Raw genomic sequence first — 15,125 nt, 5'->3', positions numbered from 1 at the left:
GTAGCTGGCCCCAATCTCCAGCCCCTCCCAGCCCTTCCCCGGCACCTCATATTGTGCTGTGATCTCTCCACAGTTGACTGCAGATGGCTCCATCTCCTTCCCCAGCTCAGATGCCCTGGCCTCTGGAGCCAAGTGGCCCCTTCTGCAGTGTGGGGGGCTGCCCAGAGATGGTCCCGAGCCACCGTCTCCAGCCAAGACCCTCCGGGTAGGGGACTCCCAGCATTCTGCCTCCCCACCTCCTGCAGCCAGCAAAACCCTGGGCCTGGCAGTGCCCCCTTCCCCACCATCTGCAGCCACTGCAGCATCAAAAAAGTTTTCCTGCAAGATTTGTGCTGAGGCCTTCCCTGGCCGAGCTGAGATGGAGAGTCACAAACGGGCCCATGCTGGGCCTGGCACCTTCAAGTGCCCTGACTGCCCCTTCAGTGCCCGCCAGTGGCCCGAGGTCCGGGTAAGTGCTACCCCCACCATGCCTCTGCTGTCATTCATTTGGCCATGAGTTTGTGTCCTTTAGTTAAAGGCAACCCCTCAGCAAGGTCCCGCCTCTTAGGAAGCTCAGTCTGGTGAGAGGCCAGCCAGACTAAGTAAGGCCAGACAGCATTCCCAGCGTGAAGACAGCGTGAGGCAAGGGAGTGCCGCACAGTGCGAGTCAGTGGGGAGGATTGGGGAGTCCTGCTGAGGGGGACGCCACACAGGTGATGGTGGAGCTGGGTCTGCGTGGGCACAGGTGTAGAGGGTGACAGGGTGGGTGGGGAGCTTGAGCTGTGTTGGAGGCTGGCAGCGGGGTGCTGTGCAGGCACACAGGGCAGCTCCCAGGTGCATCTCTTGTTGAACTCTTCTCCAGACTGATCCCAGGGCACCTTACTACTGAGCTATTTCCCAGCCCTTTTTAGTTTTTGAGACATTGTCTCAGTCACATAAGGCCTAGGTTGCTGAGACTGGTCTCCATCCTCCTGCCTTGGCCTCCCAACTTGCTGGTGTGACAGGTGTAGACCAGGCCCAGCCACACCAACATTAGCCTAAGAATCCCCAGTTTCCAGATCGAGTCATGCACTGCATCCTAGCTCACTGAGGGGCTAGGACCTTGAACCCCGCCGAGGCCCAGCTAAGCAGGACTAAGCCCTACAATGTCACAGATTCCCTCACGCTGCACCTGTCAGTCACATCTGTATAGAGCCAGGACAGGATTTTCCAAGTGACCTAACGGTGGTGCCTCTGGCCTCGCACTCCAGGGCTGCAGCCGCCCCGTCTTGGTTTGGTGTGTTCTTTTCCACCCAGCTCCTCACAGCCTACAGGGTTTGGGTTTCCCTCAGTCCAGTTCAGCTGGCTCCATGACCAGTTGCTTCCGAGGACCTAGGAGCTTGTTGCCATCTGTCCTAACCCAGTGGTGCCCCTGACTGTGCCTTCCGCAGGCCCACATGGCACAGCACTCAAGCTTGCGGCCCCACCAGTGCAGCCAGTGCAGCTTCGCCTCGAAGAACAAGAAGGACCTGAGGCGGCACATGCTGACCCACACCAATGAGAAGCCCTTCTCGTGCCATCTCTGCGGGCAGCGGTGAGGCCAGGTGCGGCTGGGCAGGGGCTGTTGGGCCTGTCTGGCGGAGCCACCCTGAGCCTCCTTCCTTCCTATGCAGTTTCAACCGTAACGGGCACCTCAAGTTCCACATCCAGCGGCTGCACAGTCCTGACGGGAGGAAGTCTGGCACCCCGACAGTCCGCACCCCAGCACGGACCCCCACCCAGACCATCATCCTGAATAGTGACGACGAGACACTGGCCACGCTGCATAGTGAGTGGCTCCTGGGGCCACAGGGTGGGCACCAGGAAGGTCCAGAGACTTGAGCCACTGTCCCAGAATGCATCTCTGGACCGGGATAGTCTCGAGAACCCCCCAGAACCCCTTGGTGAGCACCTTCCTCTCTCTACCCAGCTGCCCTCCAGTCCAGTCACGGGGTCCTGGGCCCAGAGAGGCTACAGCAGGCCCTGGGCCAGGAACACATTATTGTGGCCCAGGAACAGACGGTGACCAATCAGGTAAGAGCCAGGGCCAAGGGCCATGCTGGCAGTTCATGGACAGGATGGGGGCAGACAGAGCTGAAGCTAGAGCTGGCTTGGTCTTGGCAGGAGGAAGCCACCTACATCCAAGAGATCACCACAGCCGATGGTCAGACGGTACAGCACCTGGTGACCTCGGATAACCAGGTAAGCTCCTACTCACCCCTCAGTCTTGACCTCTTGCTGTGCCTCCTCACCATGCTCGCCCCACCTTGGGGGAGAGCAGTACTTTCCATGCCACTGCTCCCATGGTCCCTGTGTGCAGCTGCCACGGGTGTCCCTGGTTCTCCTGCCTTCCCAGCCGAGCACCTGGTGAGGCCCTATTATCTGCTTCCTCCCCGCTCCTTTGTAGGTACAGTATATCATCTCTCAGGATGGTGTCCAGCACCTGCTGCCCCAGGAATATGTTGTGGTCCCTGATGGCCACCACATCCAGGTAAGGCCAGGCTGGTGTGAGGTGGGTTTGGGAGGAAGGCTGTACAGCCTCCTTCAGGGGGTCACGGTCGGCTTCCTCTCTCCAGGTACAGGAGGGCCAGATCACACACATCCAGTATGAACAAGGAGCCCCGTTCCTCCAGGAGTCCCAGGTGGGGCACTGCAGGACTGGACAGGCTTGGCCTAGAGAGCCTCTCCAGGACCACATCTCATCAGTTTCTCCCCCTCCAGATCCAGTATGTGCCCGTATCCCCAGGCCAGCAGCTGGTCACACAGGCTCAGCTTGAGGCTGCAGCCCACTCTGCCGTCACAGGTACAGGGCTGGAGTATGGGGGCTGGGGCCACACGCAGCTCTGGGGCCTTGGGCTCACCATGCTTTCCCCTCCCCTGGCAGCGGTGGCTGATGCTGCCATGGCCCAAGCCCAGGGCCTGTTTGGCACAGAGGAGGCAGTGCCCGAACACGTACAACAGCTGCAGCATCAGGGCATCGAGTACGACGTCATCACCCTGGCCGATGACTGAGCCCAAGGGCCCAACGCAGATCATGGATATCGGGGCCAGCTCTCCTGGGGTGGGGGCATACACCTCCCTGTCCCACGTAGGTCTCCAGATACTGGGCAGCCAGCATCCTGTCACCCCCAGAAAGCCAGACCTGTGTTCAGGGGGTTGGGAGGCAGCCGTGGACCCCAGCTAGGACATGCTGGGTGCCCAGCCTGCAGGCAGGCTTTGGGAAAGAAATTTTATTTTTGTTTGGATGGACCCACTGGTCCCTCAGTCTCAATAAAGGGACCAGAGTCCAGCCCTGGCCATCTTATTTTGTCCACTTGCTGCTAACAGTCTGAACCAGACAAGGACGAGGAAGCAGAAGGCAGGTGCCAGGAAGAGCCCACCACAGGTGGGAGAGTGAGGTGGAGGCTACCTGGCCCCGAAGCACAGCTGGCCCTGCCTCTGTAAGTACTATGGTCCCACCGCAGGGCAGACCCTCACTGCAGATGCCTCATCTCAGGAGAGGCCCAGCTGGAGGGAGCCTTGCCGAGCACCTCCAGCCTGCTTTCTGCCTTGGGGTCTCTGCTCAGAGGTCCTTAGAGAGTAGGCACCACACCCTGAGGTCTGAGGCAGCTCTGAGGCTGACTCGCTTCTAAGCTTTGACTATAATAAAACATGTAGCTGCCCACTCACAGGGTGGCGCCAGGGCCAGCAAGTGGCTTTTGGCCTGGGTACAAGGCATAGCTGTTGGTCATCTCCCCAGAAGGGTCTGGGCAGGCCCAACTATGGAGTTTGGAGCTAAACAGTGCAGGCTCTGGGTTCTTCCAACCTGTTATGCAAGGTGGACACCACCAGGGACCAGTTGTATCCCTTGATGGGGTGTAAAGGCCCAGGGGTCATGAGAAGGTGAGCCTGGGTATGAAAGGGAATTGGTCCCAGAAGTAGCTCCAGGTTCTCAGCCTTCTCTGTCCTCAAGACCCTCACAAGTTCGGGGACGGGGTGTGTGTGTGTGTGTCTGTATTTCCTTTTACAAATGAAACAAGGCGCCAACAGGGGCAGCGTGGGGGGGGGGGCATTGGGCCTATTTACAAGGGACTTGGAGTGAGTCTGAGGCAGGCAGTGGGGATGGGCAGGGAGGGGGAGCCCTGGCAGAGCCACAAGATTCCTATGTCATTGGCAGCCCAAGTCCTGCTGCCACCCCAGGGGCGGGCCCTGGAATCTGCTCAGCCTCCAGAGGCCCATGTCCCAGCAGTCCATACCAGCACCCCTGGGGCTCCTCCTCCCTGCAGGGTGTGTTAAGTGGGGTGAGGCTCGCGGCTAGGGCCTTGCTCGCGGCCTGAGTCCCGGTCCTTGGCCTCGGAGGAGGAGGAGGAGGAACTGGAGCCATGGTTGCGGCCTGACTGCCGATAGGCTGCGTTTAGCTCCTGCAGCCGCTCAGGCGTCGGCCCCCACTTGGCAAAGCCAGGGTCATTCTGCAGGAACAGCACAGCCGTGTTGTGCAGGGCCTTGTAGTGCATCTCCTCCCTGTGGACAAGGTGGGCAGCTGCTCAGGGTGGGGCTTGCCTAGGCCAGATGAGCCTGGCCTGGCCAGCCATCCCTCCTGGCCCTGCTTTCCCCCGGGGCACCCACTTCTTGCAGATGTGCTGGGAGCCACTGCGGTACTCATGCTCAAAGGCGGGCAGGACCAGCTGGTGGCGTTTGAAGTGGCTCTGCTCCATGCGGGTGAGCGCTGGTGTGGGGGGTTCCCGCCACTCAGGGATAAACACAATGAAGGACAGGGGCTCTGGTGAGCTCTCCAGCAGTTTCTGTGGGAGGAAGAACAGGGTGGACGTCAGAGGCTGCCCTCCAGGTGGCTGGCAATTCTGCCTCTCCCCCAGCAGGGTGACACACCCACCTCGAAGTGAGAGACCATGGCATCCATGAGCTCCTCGCAGAATGGAGGGTTGGCCTCAAAAGAACCGCTCAGCGGGGCAAAGTCCAAGCAAGGCCTAGGGCCAGAGGTGAACACTCAGTCCCATCGGACCTACCTGTCACCCCCATACCCCATAGGCAGGCCAGAGGCTAACACTTGCCCTTCGTGTATCTTGGGACAAGGCATGACCCTGTACACTGAATGGGTGAGAGGACAGAGGCTCAGGCATGTTGTGGTGCCATGTGCTCCACACTAGAGAAGCAGCTGTGCTGAGTTGCGGTTGCCACAGCACAGGGTATACCCAAGGCTCCCTGGCTACTGAGCTGTGGCCTCTTGCTCTTGTGGCCACTTCTTCCCCCTGAACACAGCTGTGTTCTTTCATCAGTGCTCATCCCACCCCGTGAATTTACCTGTGAGGGCTCTGAGGTGGACACTGCTCAGAGCTGCCCTAAGACATTAGGAAGCAGCGGGCCAAGGTAGGCCCCATGCTCTGGCGGCCTGCTTCCTAGGCATGGGCAGAAGGGGCCCAACCACCCCTGGCTCTCACCCGCGGGAGCCAAAGTAGCCATCTGTGTCAGGAAAGGCGGAACAGTACTGGCGGAAGTAGCAGTTGAGGGGTGAGGCAAAGCACTCGAAGCTGACGCCGAACAGTCGGTGAAGAGCCTCAAAGACGTGTACGGGCAGTGATCCCTGCAGGCCAGTCCCCTCGTAGAGGCCCACACCAAACATCATCTGTAGAGTGGCCTCAGTGAGTTGTTGGGCTCAGCCTCCCTCCTCCCCCAAGAGAAGCCTTCCCGCTGGGACCCCAAGCCTGTACCTGGTACCGTCGGAGAAGACACCAGACCCTGGGCAGGAACCTCTCGAAGGCGGAGTCGTCAATGCAGCTATAGCGGTAAAGGAGCCACTGCAAGACCAAGGCGCTGACTTCAGCGGTGGCCCATACCCTGGTCACTAGCCGCCTCCTGAGGACTTGGTTAAGATCCCAGGCCCCAACTCATGCCATCAGCTAGGGCCCTTCTCCCTCGGCTCTTACCAGCTTGCTGAAGTAGTTGCGGCTGACCTTGACCATCTCTCCCTTATACCGGATGCAGACCACATTGTTCTCCATGTGCATCTCCACACTGGGCATGGGGGGTGCGGACACAGCCAGCCTCACTGGGTAGCAGTACACCAGGCGGGGCTCCACCTCGGAGGCCTCCGCCTCCTCTGTGGGCAGGGAGAGCAGTGAGGGGCTGTCCTTCCCCCATGGCCTCTGCATCTACTATGTGACCAAGCGCTTTACACCGAGGGAGAGAAGTTTCAATCCATGGATCAATTAATTGTGGCTCAGTTTCAGTAACAGGGAACCAAAAACATTTTTAAAAGCTACCAGTTGGCAGAGGAATAAACTGGTGGCCTGTGTCCATGTGCTGTGGATATAGCTACTGATGCAGACCCCACTCGGCATGCCTTGGGGCCTAGTGTGCAAGTAGGCTTGGGCCGAAGGTCTTGCTGCTGGGCACGGGTTTGAGAATCACTCTGCCTTCAACATAATAGTTATACTACCTTATTTGGGGACCCCTGGGGTCCAGGTGGCTTATTTGGGCTGCATGTGAGTATTCAAGATCCTATGGTCAGGTAATATGCCTCAGTCTGGGAAAAGTGAGGCCTGCAGAGAGTGGACAGAAATCCAGTCCACCTCACTGCTTACTGGCCTTTCTCATCATATCTCCGCATTTCCCCAAGGAGTGCTGAGAGCTCCTAGCCAAAGGGCACAGTAGGCCCTCCCCAAACACTGTGGGGAGAAATGGACTCCCCCAAGCCTGTCCTTGGCCTTGAGGCTCAGCCTTATTTGTTCCTTCAGTCAGGGTGTGGGACAGAGTTGGTGGCATCACAGAGGCTCCCCACTACTTCGCCCCTACCTGAGATGTTATTTTCCTTGAGGATGGCAAGATGCTTCTCTCGGATCCGCTTGACATACTCCAGGGAGATGTGATAGATCTTACTGCAGATGCCTTCCACGGAGTCCTTGGCTGCTGCTGAGACATGGGGGCCACACTGCCTCCGCAGGTGTTCCAGGCGGTCCTGGAGAAAACTCCTGATCAAGACACTTGTGGGGGCCAAAGGGCCTCAGTGGGGCTGGCAAGTAACTGCAGGGCTCTTGAATTCCAGCAGTCCTTGCTTTGAAACTGGCTTCACTACTTATTAGCTGTGTCCCTTAGACAAATCCCTCAGGTTCTCTGAATATTACTCCTCAATGGTCAAAGGAACACAAAATACCTAACAGAGCAGTTTGAACATTAAATGTAACCAGGCCCCTGGGATACAACAAGTGTCCAACAAATGCCAGCAGTTTCTGTTGGGTTCCCCATGATGACTACCAGGGGAACAGACCAGCCAGGCAGTGGTCCCAGCTCACAGCATCTGTGCTCCATCTATCAGGGCACAGTGATTACAAAACAAGGAGCTTGGTTGGTGTGGATTTAGAAGTTGAGCTTTGAGCTACTTGCAAGGATGACTGCAGGCATTTGTAATTTTGCTGAATCACGCCTGTGAAACTGCAGAGTGAAAATGAGTCACTCCAGCTAGTGAGTACACCTACCTTTGTCACTCTCTACGTGTCAAGTACACAGTTACTATCGTGAAGTGCGAAACCTTGTCTCTTGTGAAAAATGGTCCTGAAAAGAAAGCCCATTGCTAGTGCTGGTGGAGAGGCTTAAGAAGTGAAAGGTTTTGGCCAGAAAACAGAATGGTTCTGGACACATTAAGAGCAGGGAGTTGAATCTGATGGTAGCTTTTAACTGTAATATAAACACACACAAGGAAAAGCAGTTTGTCAATCTGTTTCCAAAAATCTACTTGGGAGATGTTGAACATTCATTAAGTTGGAAAGGCAGCCATATGTGTGTGGCCAAGCCTAACGTTCTGTTAAGAATGTTAAGGGAGCTGGGCTTGGTGGCGCACGCCTGTAATCCCAGCAGCTCGGGAGCCTGAGGCAGGAGGACTGCAAATTCAGATCCAGCCTCAGCAATTGAGCGAGGCCCTAAGCAACTTAGTGAGACCCTGTCTCAAAATAAAAAGTAAAAAGGGCAGGGAGTGTGGCTCACTGGTTAAGGCCCCTGGGTTCACTCCCCAGTACCAAAAAAAAGAAGGGAAGGGATGAGGGCTGTCCTTTGGGGAGAAAGCCAGGAGCCTAGACAGACGCCTCCACAGTCGTGAGTCTGGGGACTGGTAATGTCAAGGTCTGCGGTACTGCACGGGACAGGCTGCCACAGGAGCCCTGCCAGCCTGGGTAGGCAGAGTGAGTTTCCTGGAGGGAAGTGGCCAGAGAGCCTTCCCAGTGGCCTCACCCTGGGGTCCACTCACCATGTAGTCCTCCTTGGAGGCCGAGTGGTCTTTCCGAAGCCAGCTAAAAGTATCTTCCACGTTCCACTTGACCACCTTCCTGCTGTCAGGGGATGCGCTCCTGCCAGTCAAGGATGAGAGAAAGCAGGCTCAGCTGGGTGTAGGGCCCAGCCATTCGGGTATCTGCGCCACCCTCCCCTCCCAATTCCACGTCGCTGGTGTCCAGGGCATCAGCCCCCAGGCTCACTTCCCAGCCCTTGTCTGCCTGTGTGAGCACAGGCCAACTGGCCTGAGACCTCCACTCTGCCCACAGACCCATCCTGTGTGGTGCAGTGACGGCCTCACCTGGACTCAATGAGCCGCCTGGCAGCCTCTGCGTATTTAAAGAGCAGGCGCTTGGCTTCCTCCCGGAACTTGATTCGGGATAACCTGGGTTAGAGGGGGCCAGAATTAGAGCCCTTCTACATGACTGGGCAGCACTGAGCGGTGCAGCACTGAGCGGTGCAGCTGCAGAGATGTACCTGATGGGAATGTCATTCATGATTTCACGAAACATGGAAGGTGACACAACTGGTTCACAGTTGCTCGGCAACAGGGGGTCAGATCCTTTGTCCACCACCTTGCGCTCCAGCATCCAGCGGTTGAAAGACTCCCGTGGAGGCTCAATACCTGAGGGACAGAGAGCTGCTGAGGCTCTGGATTTAGTCAACAGGTTCCACTTTGGGGTGGGCACACAAGAGGCACCACACTGGTCAGTAAACAAGACCTGGGCCCTGTTACTTCAGAAGTTTATTTTCTAGTTTTCATTTTCCAAAATATATTCTGAGAATCGCTAGTTTATGGTTATGTCAATAAGTGTCACATAGGGTTAAAGGGAAGAGAAGGACCTACATTTCAGCAAAGTCAAGCAGGTTTATTTATGTAAAAGTTAAAAACTGCAGTTCACTAATAGGACACTTGGTCATTTCACTCACTGGTTTTGACACTTGTGAGATACAGGTATTCTTTTTATGTTCTTTTTCAGGTATGTGAAGAGTTGACAGTGCCTGGCAAACAGAAAGCTCCAGCCACCCTGTAGGTAAGCACTGCTTCTACTCCCTCCTTACAAGTAAGGGAACCACATGTGGAGTGTTGAGAGCTGAGCTTAGAATCAGAAGTAGTGGAACCAGGAGCCCAACAGGTCTGTCCGCTCCACAGCGCACGCTCTGACCATCAAGCTCCCCGCACCATCCCTAAGACCAGATGGCAAAGCCCTGGCTCTTGCTAAGAGTGACTGGAAACCAGGGGGCTGGGGCCCAAGGATTACCCTCTCGCTGCTGGCACAGCTCCCGATAGTGCTGCCGCAGCTTCAGGATGAGCTGGGAGCGGAACTGCTCCACTTCAGGGTGCGGTGGCAGCACCTCAGAAGGCCCTCGGTGCTTGATGACAGCGTTGGTCTGGATGTCCAGGTCCCAGTACACCCTTGGGGCACACACAGAAGCAATGAAGATGCTCTGCCTGCTGCCACCATATCCCCCAAAGTCCCGGCAAGCTGACCGTTAGCAATGGGCACCCCCAAGCCAATTAGCAGGGACTCACTCAGTGGGTCGAAGGAGAGCTGCTTGCTGTTTATCTTCAGGGGATGCACCCCAAATCTTCAGCGTTGGAGTTCCTGGGACACTGGGGGAGCTGGGCACTGACTGGCCTGTGGGTGTCACAGGAATTTCAATCTACAGCAAAAGAGAGACAAAGGGACTGGATCAGAAGACTTAGCAACCAGGCTCCAACACTGCGTATCTGGTGAGCTGTGTCCTGGGCCCCCCTCCTGACCAGCCTGCCTAAGCCCAACTCTTGCAGGGAGCCTGTTGGCTGCCTGCCTGAGTTGGTCACTTACCAGCCAGGTCCTGAGAGCCCCGGACACTCACCTTGGGCTTCTTCACACCATTGCCGCTTGGCTGCTCTTCCGAGAGCTGCCGCTTTCTGGGCTTGTTCTCAGGCGGGGGGGTTTCCACCAAGCTTGAATCTTGGGGCAGTGGGGTCGCATTCAGCCCCAAAGGGTCCGACTGGTGGAGGGAGACCAGCAGAGTTGCAACCAGGGTCAGGTGCCTCGGAGCCCTAGTACTTCGGACTCTCATGCCCTCCCGCCCTGCTCTACTCAGCGGAGAACACGGAGGCTGGGATGCTGGCGGAGAACACCGGGCTCTGCTCCGGCCCGCTACCCGGAACTGTGTGGCCTTGGGTGAGCTACTTCCCTTCCTAATTTCCTCACCTTCCAAATGGCCACACAGAGCCCCACCTCACACTGGAGATTACTACGTGAATCAGCGAGTCCAACATACAGCATGAGATCGGTGCTTGATACATTATTTTATTTTTCTTAAGAATGAAAGGAATAAAAGAGACTCAGAAATGTTCATATTCAAAAGATCAAGACCCTGTGAGTGGACCTCCTTTGATGACACCAAAAGTATGTGTGGTATGTGAGCATGTGGTCCTGAAATCACAGCAAAGTGAGTTCCTGCTCTGCCTACTGCTAGCTGTGAGGCATCAGGCCATTTGGTCCCTCTGAACCTCAGCTTCTTCATCTATAAAATGGAGATGCCAGGTGGCTTGCTTGTATCTAATAAAAGCTGCTCCAGCTGAGGAACCCTAAGCCCATATTCCCCCCAGACAGCCTCTCCCTGCCCTTCCTCAGCACTCTGACATTCAAGTTCTTAGAACACTCTTCTCTCCTCTTACACTCTCACTTAGTTAACTTCACCTTAAATGCTGATTCTCAGAGCAGTGCTTCCTGTACCTTCCCCTTCCCCAGACCAAGTCAGGATCCCTGCTGTCTGGTTTTTTTCCTTTGGGTGGTGCTGGGGATCACACCCAGGGCCTTGCACATGCTAGGCAAACACCCCCAACCCGCCCTGCTGTATTCTTCACACCATACTTCACACACATCTGCACCTGTAATCCTATGGCCCCACTCTAGTGAACTGTGGGGAGACAGCATGTCTATCTTTCTCACACCTGTCTCCCTGGCACAGCGCCCAACAGGTAGCCGAACTTCACTGTGCTACTCTATGATAATCATCTGTTTGTCTGTCTGCCCTATTTGAATGTAGGCTCCAGGAAGGCAGGGACTGTATCTGTCTTAACACTGTGTCTGCTGGTGTCAGCACAGGGCTGGGCACTAAGACATGTTCAGAGTACGCTTGGGGAAGACGACCCATGTGCCAGAGGCTGTTGAGACCCCTGGGCTAGGCTGGCACTCACAATCACATCATGCTGGCCCAGCACGGGCATCTCCCACAAGGACTGGTTGGTGAATCGGTTGAAGTAGTAGGGACGGTTCTCCCTCCGGCTCCAGCACTTCTCCCAGCCCGCATGCACCAACTCCTCTGCAAACAAGCGCAGAACCCACCAAGGTCATGGCTGCCCTTGGAGGACCCTTTCTACCCCACTGCCCACCACTGCCCCTGCCAGTACCTGGGAGGTCCTGTACCAGGCGGACTGGCTTTGGAGAGCAGGGCTGGCTCTGGGTGGAGGTGCCTGGGGAGTGACTCAGCAGAGATGCTTCTTCCCGGGGGCTGCCGTGATTCTCATTGGCCATCTCAGCACCCACACGGGACCTGCCACACAGAGGACCAAAGAGTCAGCTCCATCTCGCCCTCCAATTACAACCAAGTGCCCCGGTGACCACCGGCAGATGCGCTGAAATCTAACCCAGTCCTGCTCTGGAAGGCCAGTATGGTACTTCAGAAGGAGCCTTGGGACCTAGGCTGCAGTTCCCTCAACTATAAATTGGGTGCCCTTCTGCTGTTCCCCTGCCCAAAACAACCTTCCCCTCATTCTCTGCCTGGCTTGCCCCTAGGCTCACATCCTCCAACAAACCTTCCTCGACTGCTCCCTCCCAGACTAGATGGTCAGGGCCCTCCCCAGCGCCATGAACACCAGTGCTGAGTACTCAGATGGTTTGGTGTAAACTGGATTTATCTCCTCATTATAGATTTTTAACCCTTCCAGGAACAGGAATTCATGCCAATGTATCTCTCTCCAGAGCTCAACATAGTACCTGGACCCAAAAGGAGCTCTATTAATTCTGTAAACATTTACAAATCAAGACTGGCAAACAAGACAGAACAGTGTCTGCCCTTGAGAAGCTATTTCTACAAGAAAGAATGGGAGCTCCTACTCTTGAGAGGATTTTTACCGCTCACATCCAGTAGAAGATATATAAGTAAACCAAAGCACAGCTGGGGAAGGAGCGTGGGATCTAATTGGTCACTCGTTTTACGCTACAGGGCAGGAAGCAATCTGTTGCTAACAGAACCAGTGCAACCAAAAAAGACTACCTAATTCAATTCTTCAGAATCCCCAAGTGAAAACTAGCATTAAGAACTAGCAAGGAGGCCAGCTCCTTCAATTTGTATTCCCTACCAGCCCCACCCAAAGTACACCCAGCACAAGCTTTGATGACCAAATCGGTTTCTGGCCAGGGATTGTTATATCCCTAGGGGGCCAACCAAGATCAAATTGTTGATGCTGGAGTTGTTTTCAATATGTCACAATTGCCCACAATAAGACCACAAAAGCAGATTTAAACATTCATTATCTTTGCATGCTGAAATTTTACCAACTCATTGTGGCCACACTGATTAGCTCATGCTGATCAGGAGCTCTGGTTGACTGTTGACGACATCACAGCAATCACTGGGACACTGATTTTATTGTACACTTAGTCATAGTCATCTTTGTTAATTTGGAAAGGGAAAAGTCAATGATTACTTCATCAGTACAGTTTGGCAGATAAAATGCAGGGGCACAGGATATATATACAACGAAAGAGTGCCTTGACAACAAAAGGGTTTGGAACTGTTCCTTGGGGACTGAGCCCATAGGTTCCAAGGCTGAATGAGGTCCCCTTTCTCTCACCCTCTGGGGTCTGCAATGCTAGCATGAGAGGGTTTTCTTCTGCAGCTGGACTGACCCCCACGTCACAAGGTCCCACAGAGATTGGGGAAGGCCTGCAGCAGAGGGAGGCTCAGCACAGGTGGGTGAACTGGTCAGCAGTGGAGTGGACAGGGGCTCAAGGAACTCCTTGTATCAGCAACTGGAGAGCAAACAAAAAAAGACAGTCACTGACCTGTAAAATGTTGCAGGGAGAGGACAATAGGGACAAGGACAAAGAGCAAGTTGGGAGACTAAGACAGGGCAGGCAGTAGACAAACCCAGCCTGGAATTTTTAACACATACACATTTTTTGAGATGGGGACTCTAAGTTGCCCAGGCTGGCCTCAGGGAATCTGGAAACTCAGGAGATGAAAATGGTATTTCTCCAGTCTTCCAACCAATAGGTTTACTGAGCAGGTTTTTGGCCTGCATGGTTGCACCAGGACCATGTTCAAGAGGACCCAAAGCTTGGTTGGGCAAGGGCTCTACCAGCCCAGAATTTTTCAAATTTATATAACCAGATGTGGTGGTGCACGCCTGTCATCCTAGCAACTCCGGAGACTAAGGCAGGAGGACCACAAATTCCAGGTAGCCTGGGCAACTTAGCCAGACCCTGTCTCAAAATAAAAAGGGTTGTGACTGTACCTCCGTGGTAAAGTGTCCCAATCCCCAGTACTGCCCAAGGGGGGTGGGGGCATGAAGAGGAAGAGAAAAAAATATCATGTATCTATATGTATATATACACACGTTTTTCTTTGAAGACAGCATATTGCTCTGTTGCCCATGCTGGTCTTGAATTCCTTGCCTCAAGCCATCCTCCTGCCTCAGCCTCCCCTGTGGCTGGGAGTACAGGCCACACCATTGGTCCAGCTTTTAATAATTTTTAAACAAAGGGCCCATGATTTCATTTTGCACACTGGGACCCATCAAATAAACTATCCTTAGCCCAAAGAAAAAAACGTATACACATACATATCACAGATCTGAGGGCACCAGGCCAAGCCACCCACACTGAATGAAAGACACACTTCTCTGAATGTCTTTAAAAAATTTAAAACGTAAACACATTATATAACACATGTCATTCATCTTTATTGAAAAATATTTTTCCCAAGAAACGTCCTGTCATACAGATGCACCAGGTAGATGCACTTTTTAGATGAGATGGCACAGTTTAGCTTGAGGCCAAATGAGGACACTGCAGTATTTTCAAAACTGTGCATCAGAATCATTTGGGGCTTTTAAAAGAAAATACCTCAGATTCCTCTATCTCACTCCACATCTTAAGAGCCAGAAATGGCGAGAGGAGGTTCAAGAGAATTTATAATTTTTACACACATTCCGGTAGAACTGGGACTCTGGATGACTTTATATCACTGGAAATCTTTACCAATTTAAATTCTCTAAAGGGGGGGTGGCAGCTTGGTGCAGAGCGCTTACTTGACATACTTGAGTCCTTGGGTTCGCAAAATTAATAATTTTAAGAATTAATAAATTCGCTGAGTTTGGGGTGCAACAAGTCTGTGGCCTTACTGCTGATACAAGTACCAGCTTTAGGGTCGGACACAGTTCCAGGCCCTGCTGCCGCTTCCCGGCTTCTACACTGGCACCGCTCAACCTCTCTGCGCAGAGCCTAACCCCTCGTGAGAAGGGGTTCCGCACGAGAAGCTGTCCTTGTCAACGTAATGTACTCATTCCGCAGGTGGCCTCCCGACCCTCAGCGTACCGCAGTTCAAGAAGCGCAGCGGAGCCTAAGGACAAACAACTGTATCTGCGCAACCCGGGGAACCCACTAGAAGGAAGAGTCCGATTCCGGGATTGGAGGAAGACGAGGCGGGAGCATCTCAGTCGTGTACCAATCAGAACTTTCCGGCCCAGACAAGAGGAGCCACAGGACTTGCAAAGTACGCAGGCGCGAGGGCGCGCGAAGGAGGGGCAGGACGAGGCCCAGCGCGCGTGCACCTGCCCTTCTCCCAACCCCAGCGGGGGCGGGTTGTTT

The 15,125-nt window shown here is 54.5% G+C and overlaps 2 protein-coding genes and 1 long non-coding RNA gene across 15 annotated transcripts in view; 2 read left to right on the top strand and 1 right to left on the bottom strand.

The window, feature by feature from the left end:
* The window catches only part of Znf335 (zinc finger protein 335), a 33,030-nt gene that overhangs the window by 15,964 nt on the left and 1,941 nt on the right, over positions 1–15,125 (top strand). For 12 of the 13 annotated variants that reach the window (XM_048810763.1, XM_048810765.1, XM_048810761.1 and 9 more), the window contains 9 exons: positions 74–448; positions 1,410–1,552; positions 1,632–1,786; positions 1,928–2,031; positions 2,122–2,199; positions 2,405–2,488; positions 2,574–2,639; positions 2,719–2,800; positions 2,882–3,292. In XM_048810763.1, coding sequence (XP_048666720.1) covers positions 74–448; positions 1,410–1,552; positions 1,632–1,786; positions 1,928–2,031; positions 2,122–2,199; positions 2,405–2,488; positions 2,574–2,639; positions 2,719–2,800; positions 2,882–3,009 — 1,215 coding nt within the window. In that variant the 3' untranslated portion in view covers positions 3,010–3,292. Of the gene's footprint in view, positions 1–73; positions 449–1,409; positions 1,553–1,631; positions 1,787–1,927; positions 2,032–2,121; positions 2,200–2,404; positions 2,489–2,573; positions 2,640–2,718; positions 2,801–2,881; positions 3,293–15,125 lie in introns of those variants that run through there. The other variant, XM_048810771.1, reaches the window with a different exon arrangement.
* Positions 3,213–11,838, bottom strand: Pcif1 (phosphorylated CTD interacting factor 1). The gene is given in 16 exon segments (XM_015478990.2): positions 3,213–4,497; positions 4,603–4,778; positions 4,868–4,961; positions 5,433–5,617; positions 5,703–5,789; positions 5,919–6,091; positions 6,787–6,949; positions 8,231–8,330; positions 8,555–8,638; positions 8,731–8,878; positions 9,516–9,670; positions 9,788–9,918; positions 10,114–10,251; positions 11,450–11,574; positions 11,663–11,819; positions 11,821–11,838. Coding segments are annotated over 16 exon segments (2,163 nt in total). The 3' UTR covers positions 3,213–4,268.
* Positions 4,774–9,917, top strand: LOC125618943. Its single transcript, XR_007350328.1, has 2 exons — positions 4,774–4,973; positions 9,234–9,917. It is a non-coding gene; the product is annotated as an uncharacterized LOC125618943 (long non-coding RNA).

This window comes from Marmota marmota, unplaced genomic scaffold (genome assembly GCF_001458135.2).
Source record: "Marmota marmota marmota unplaced genomic scaffold, marMar, whole genome shotgun sequence".
In the NCBI taxonomy this organism is placed as follows: domain Eukaryota; kingdom Metazoa; phylum Chordata; class Mammalia; order Rodentia; family Sciuridae; genus Marmota; species Marmota marmota.
Note: the sequence above shows the minus strand (reverse complement) of the source record. Positions and strands in the feature narration are given on the sequence as shown.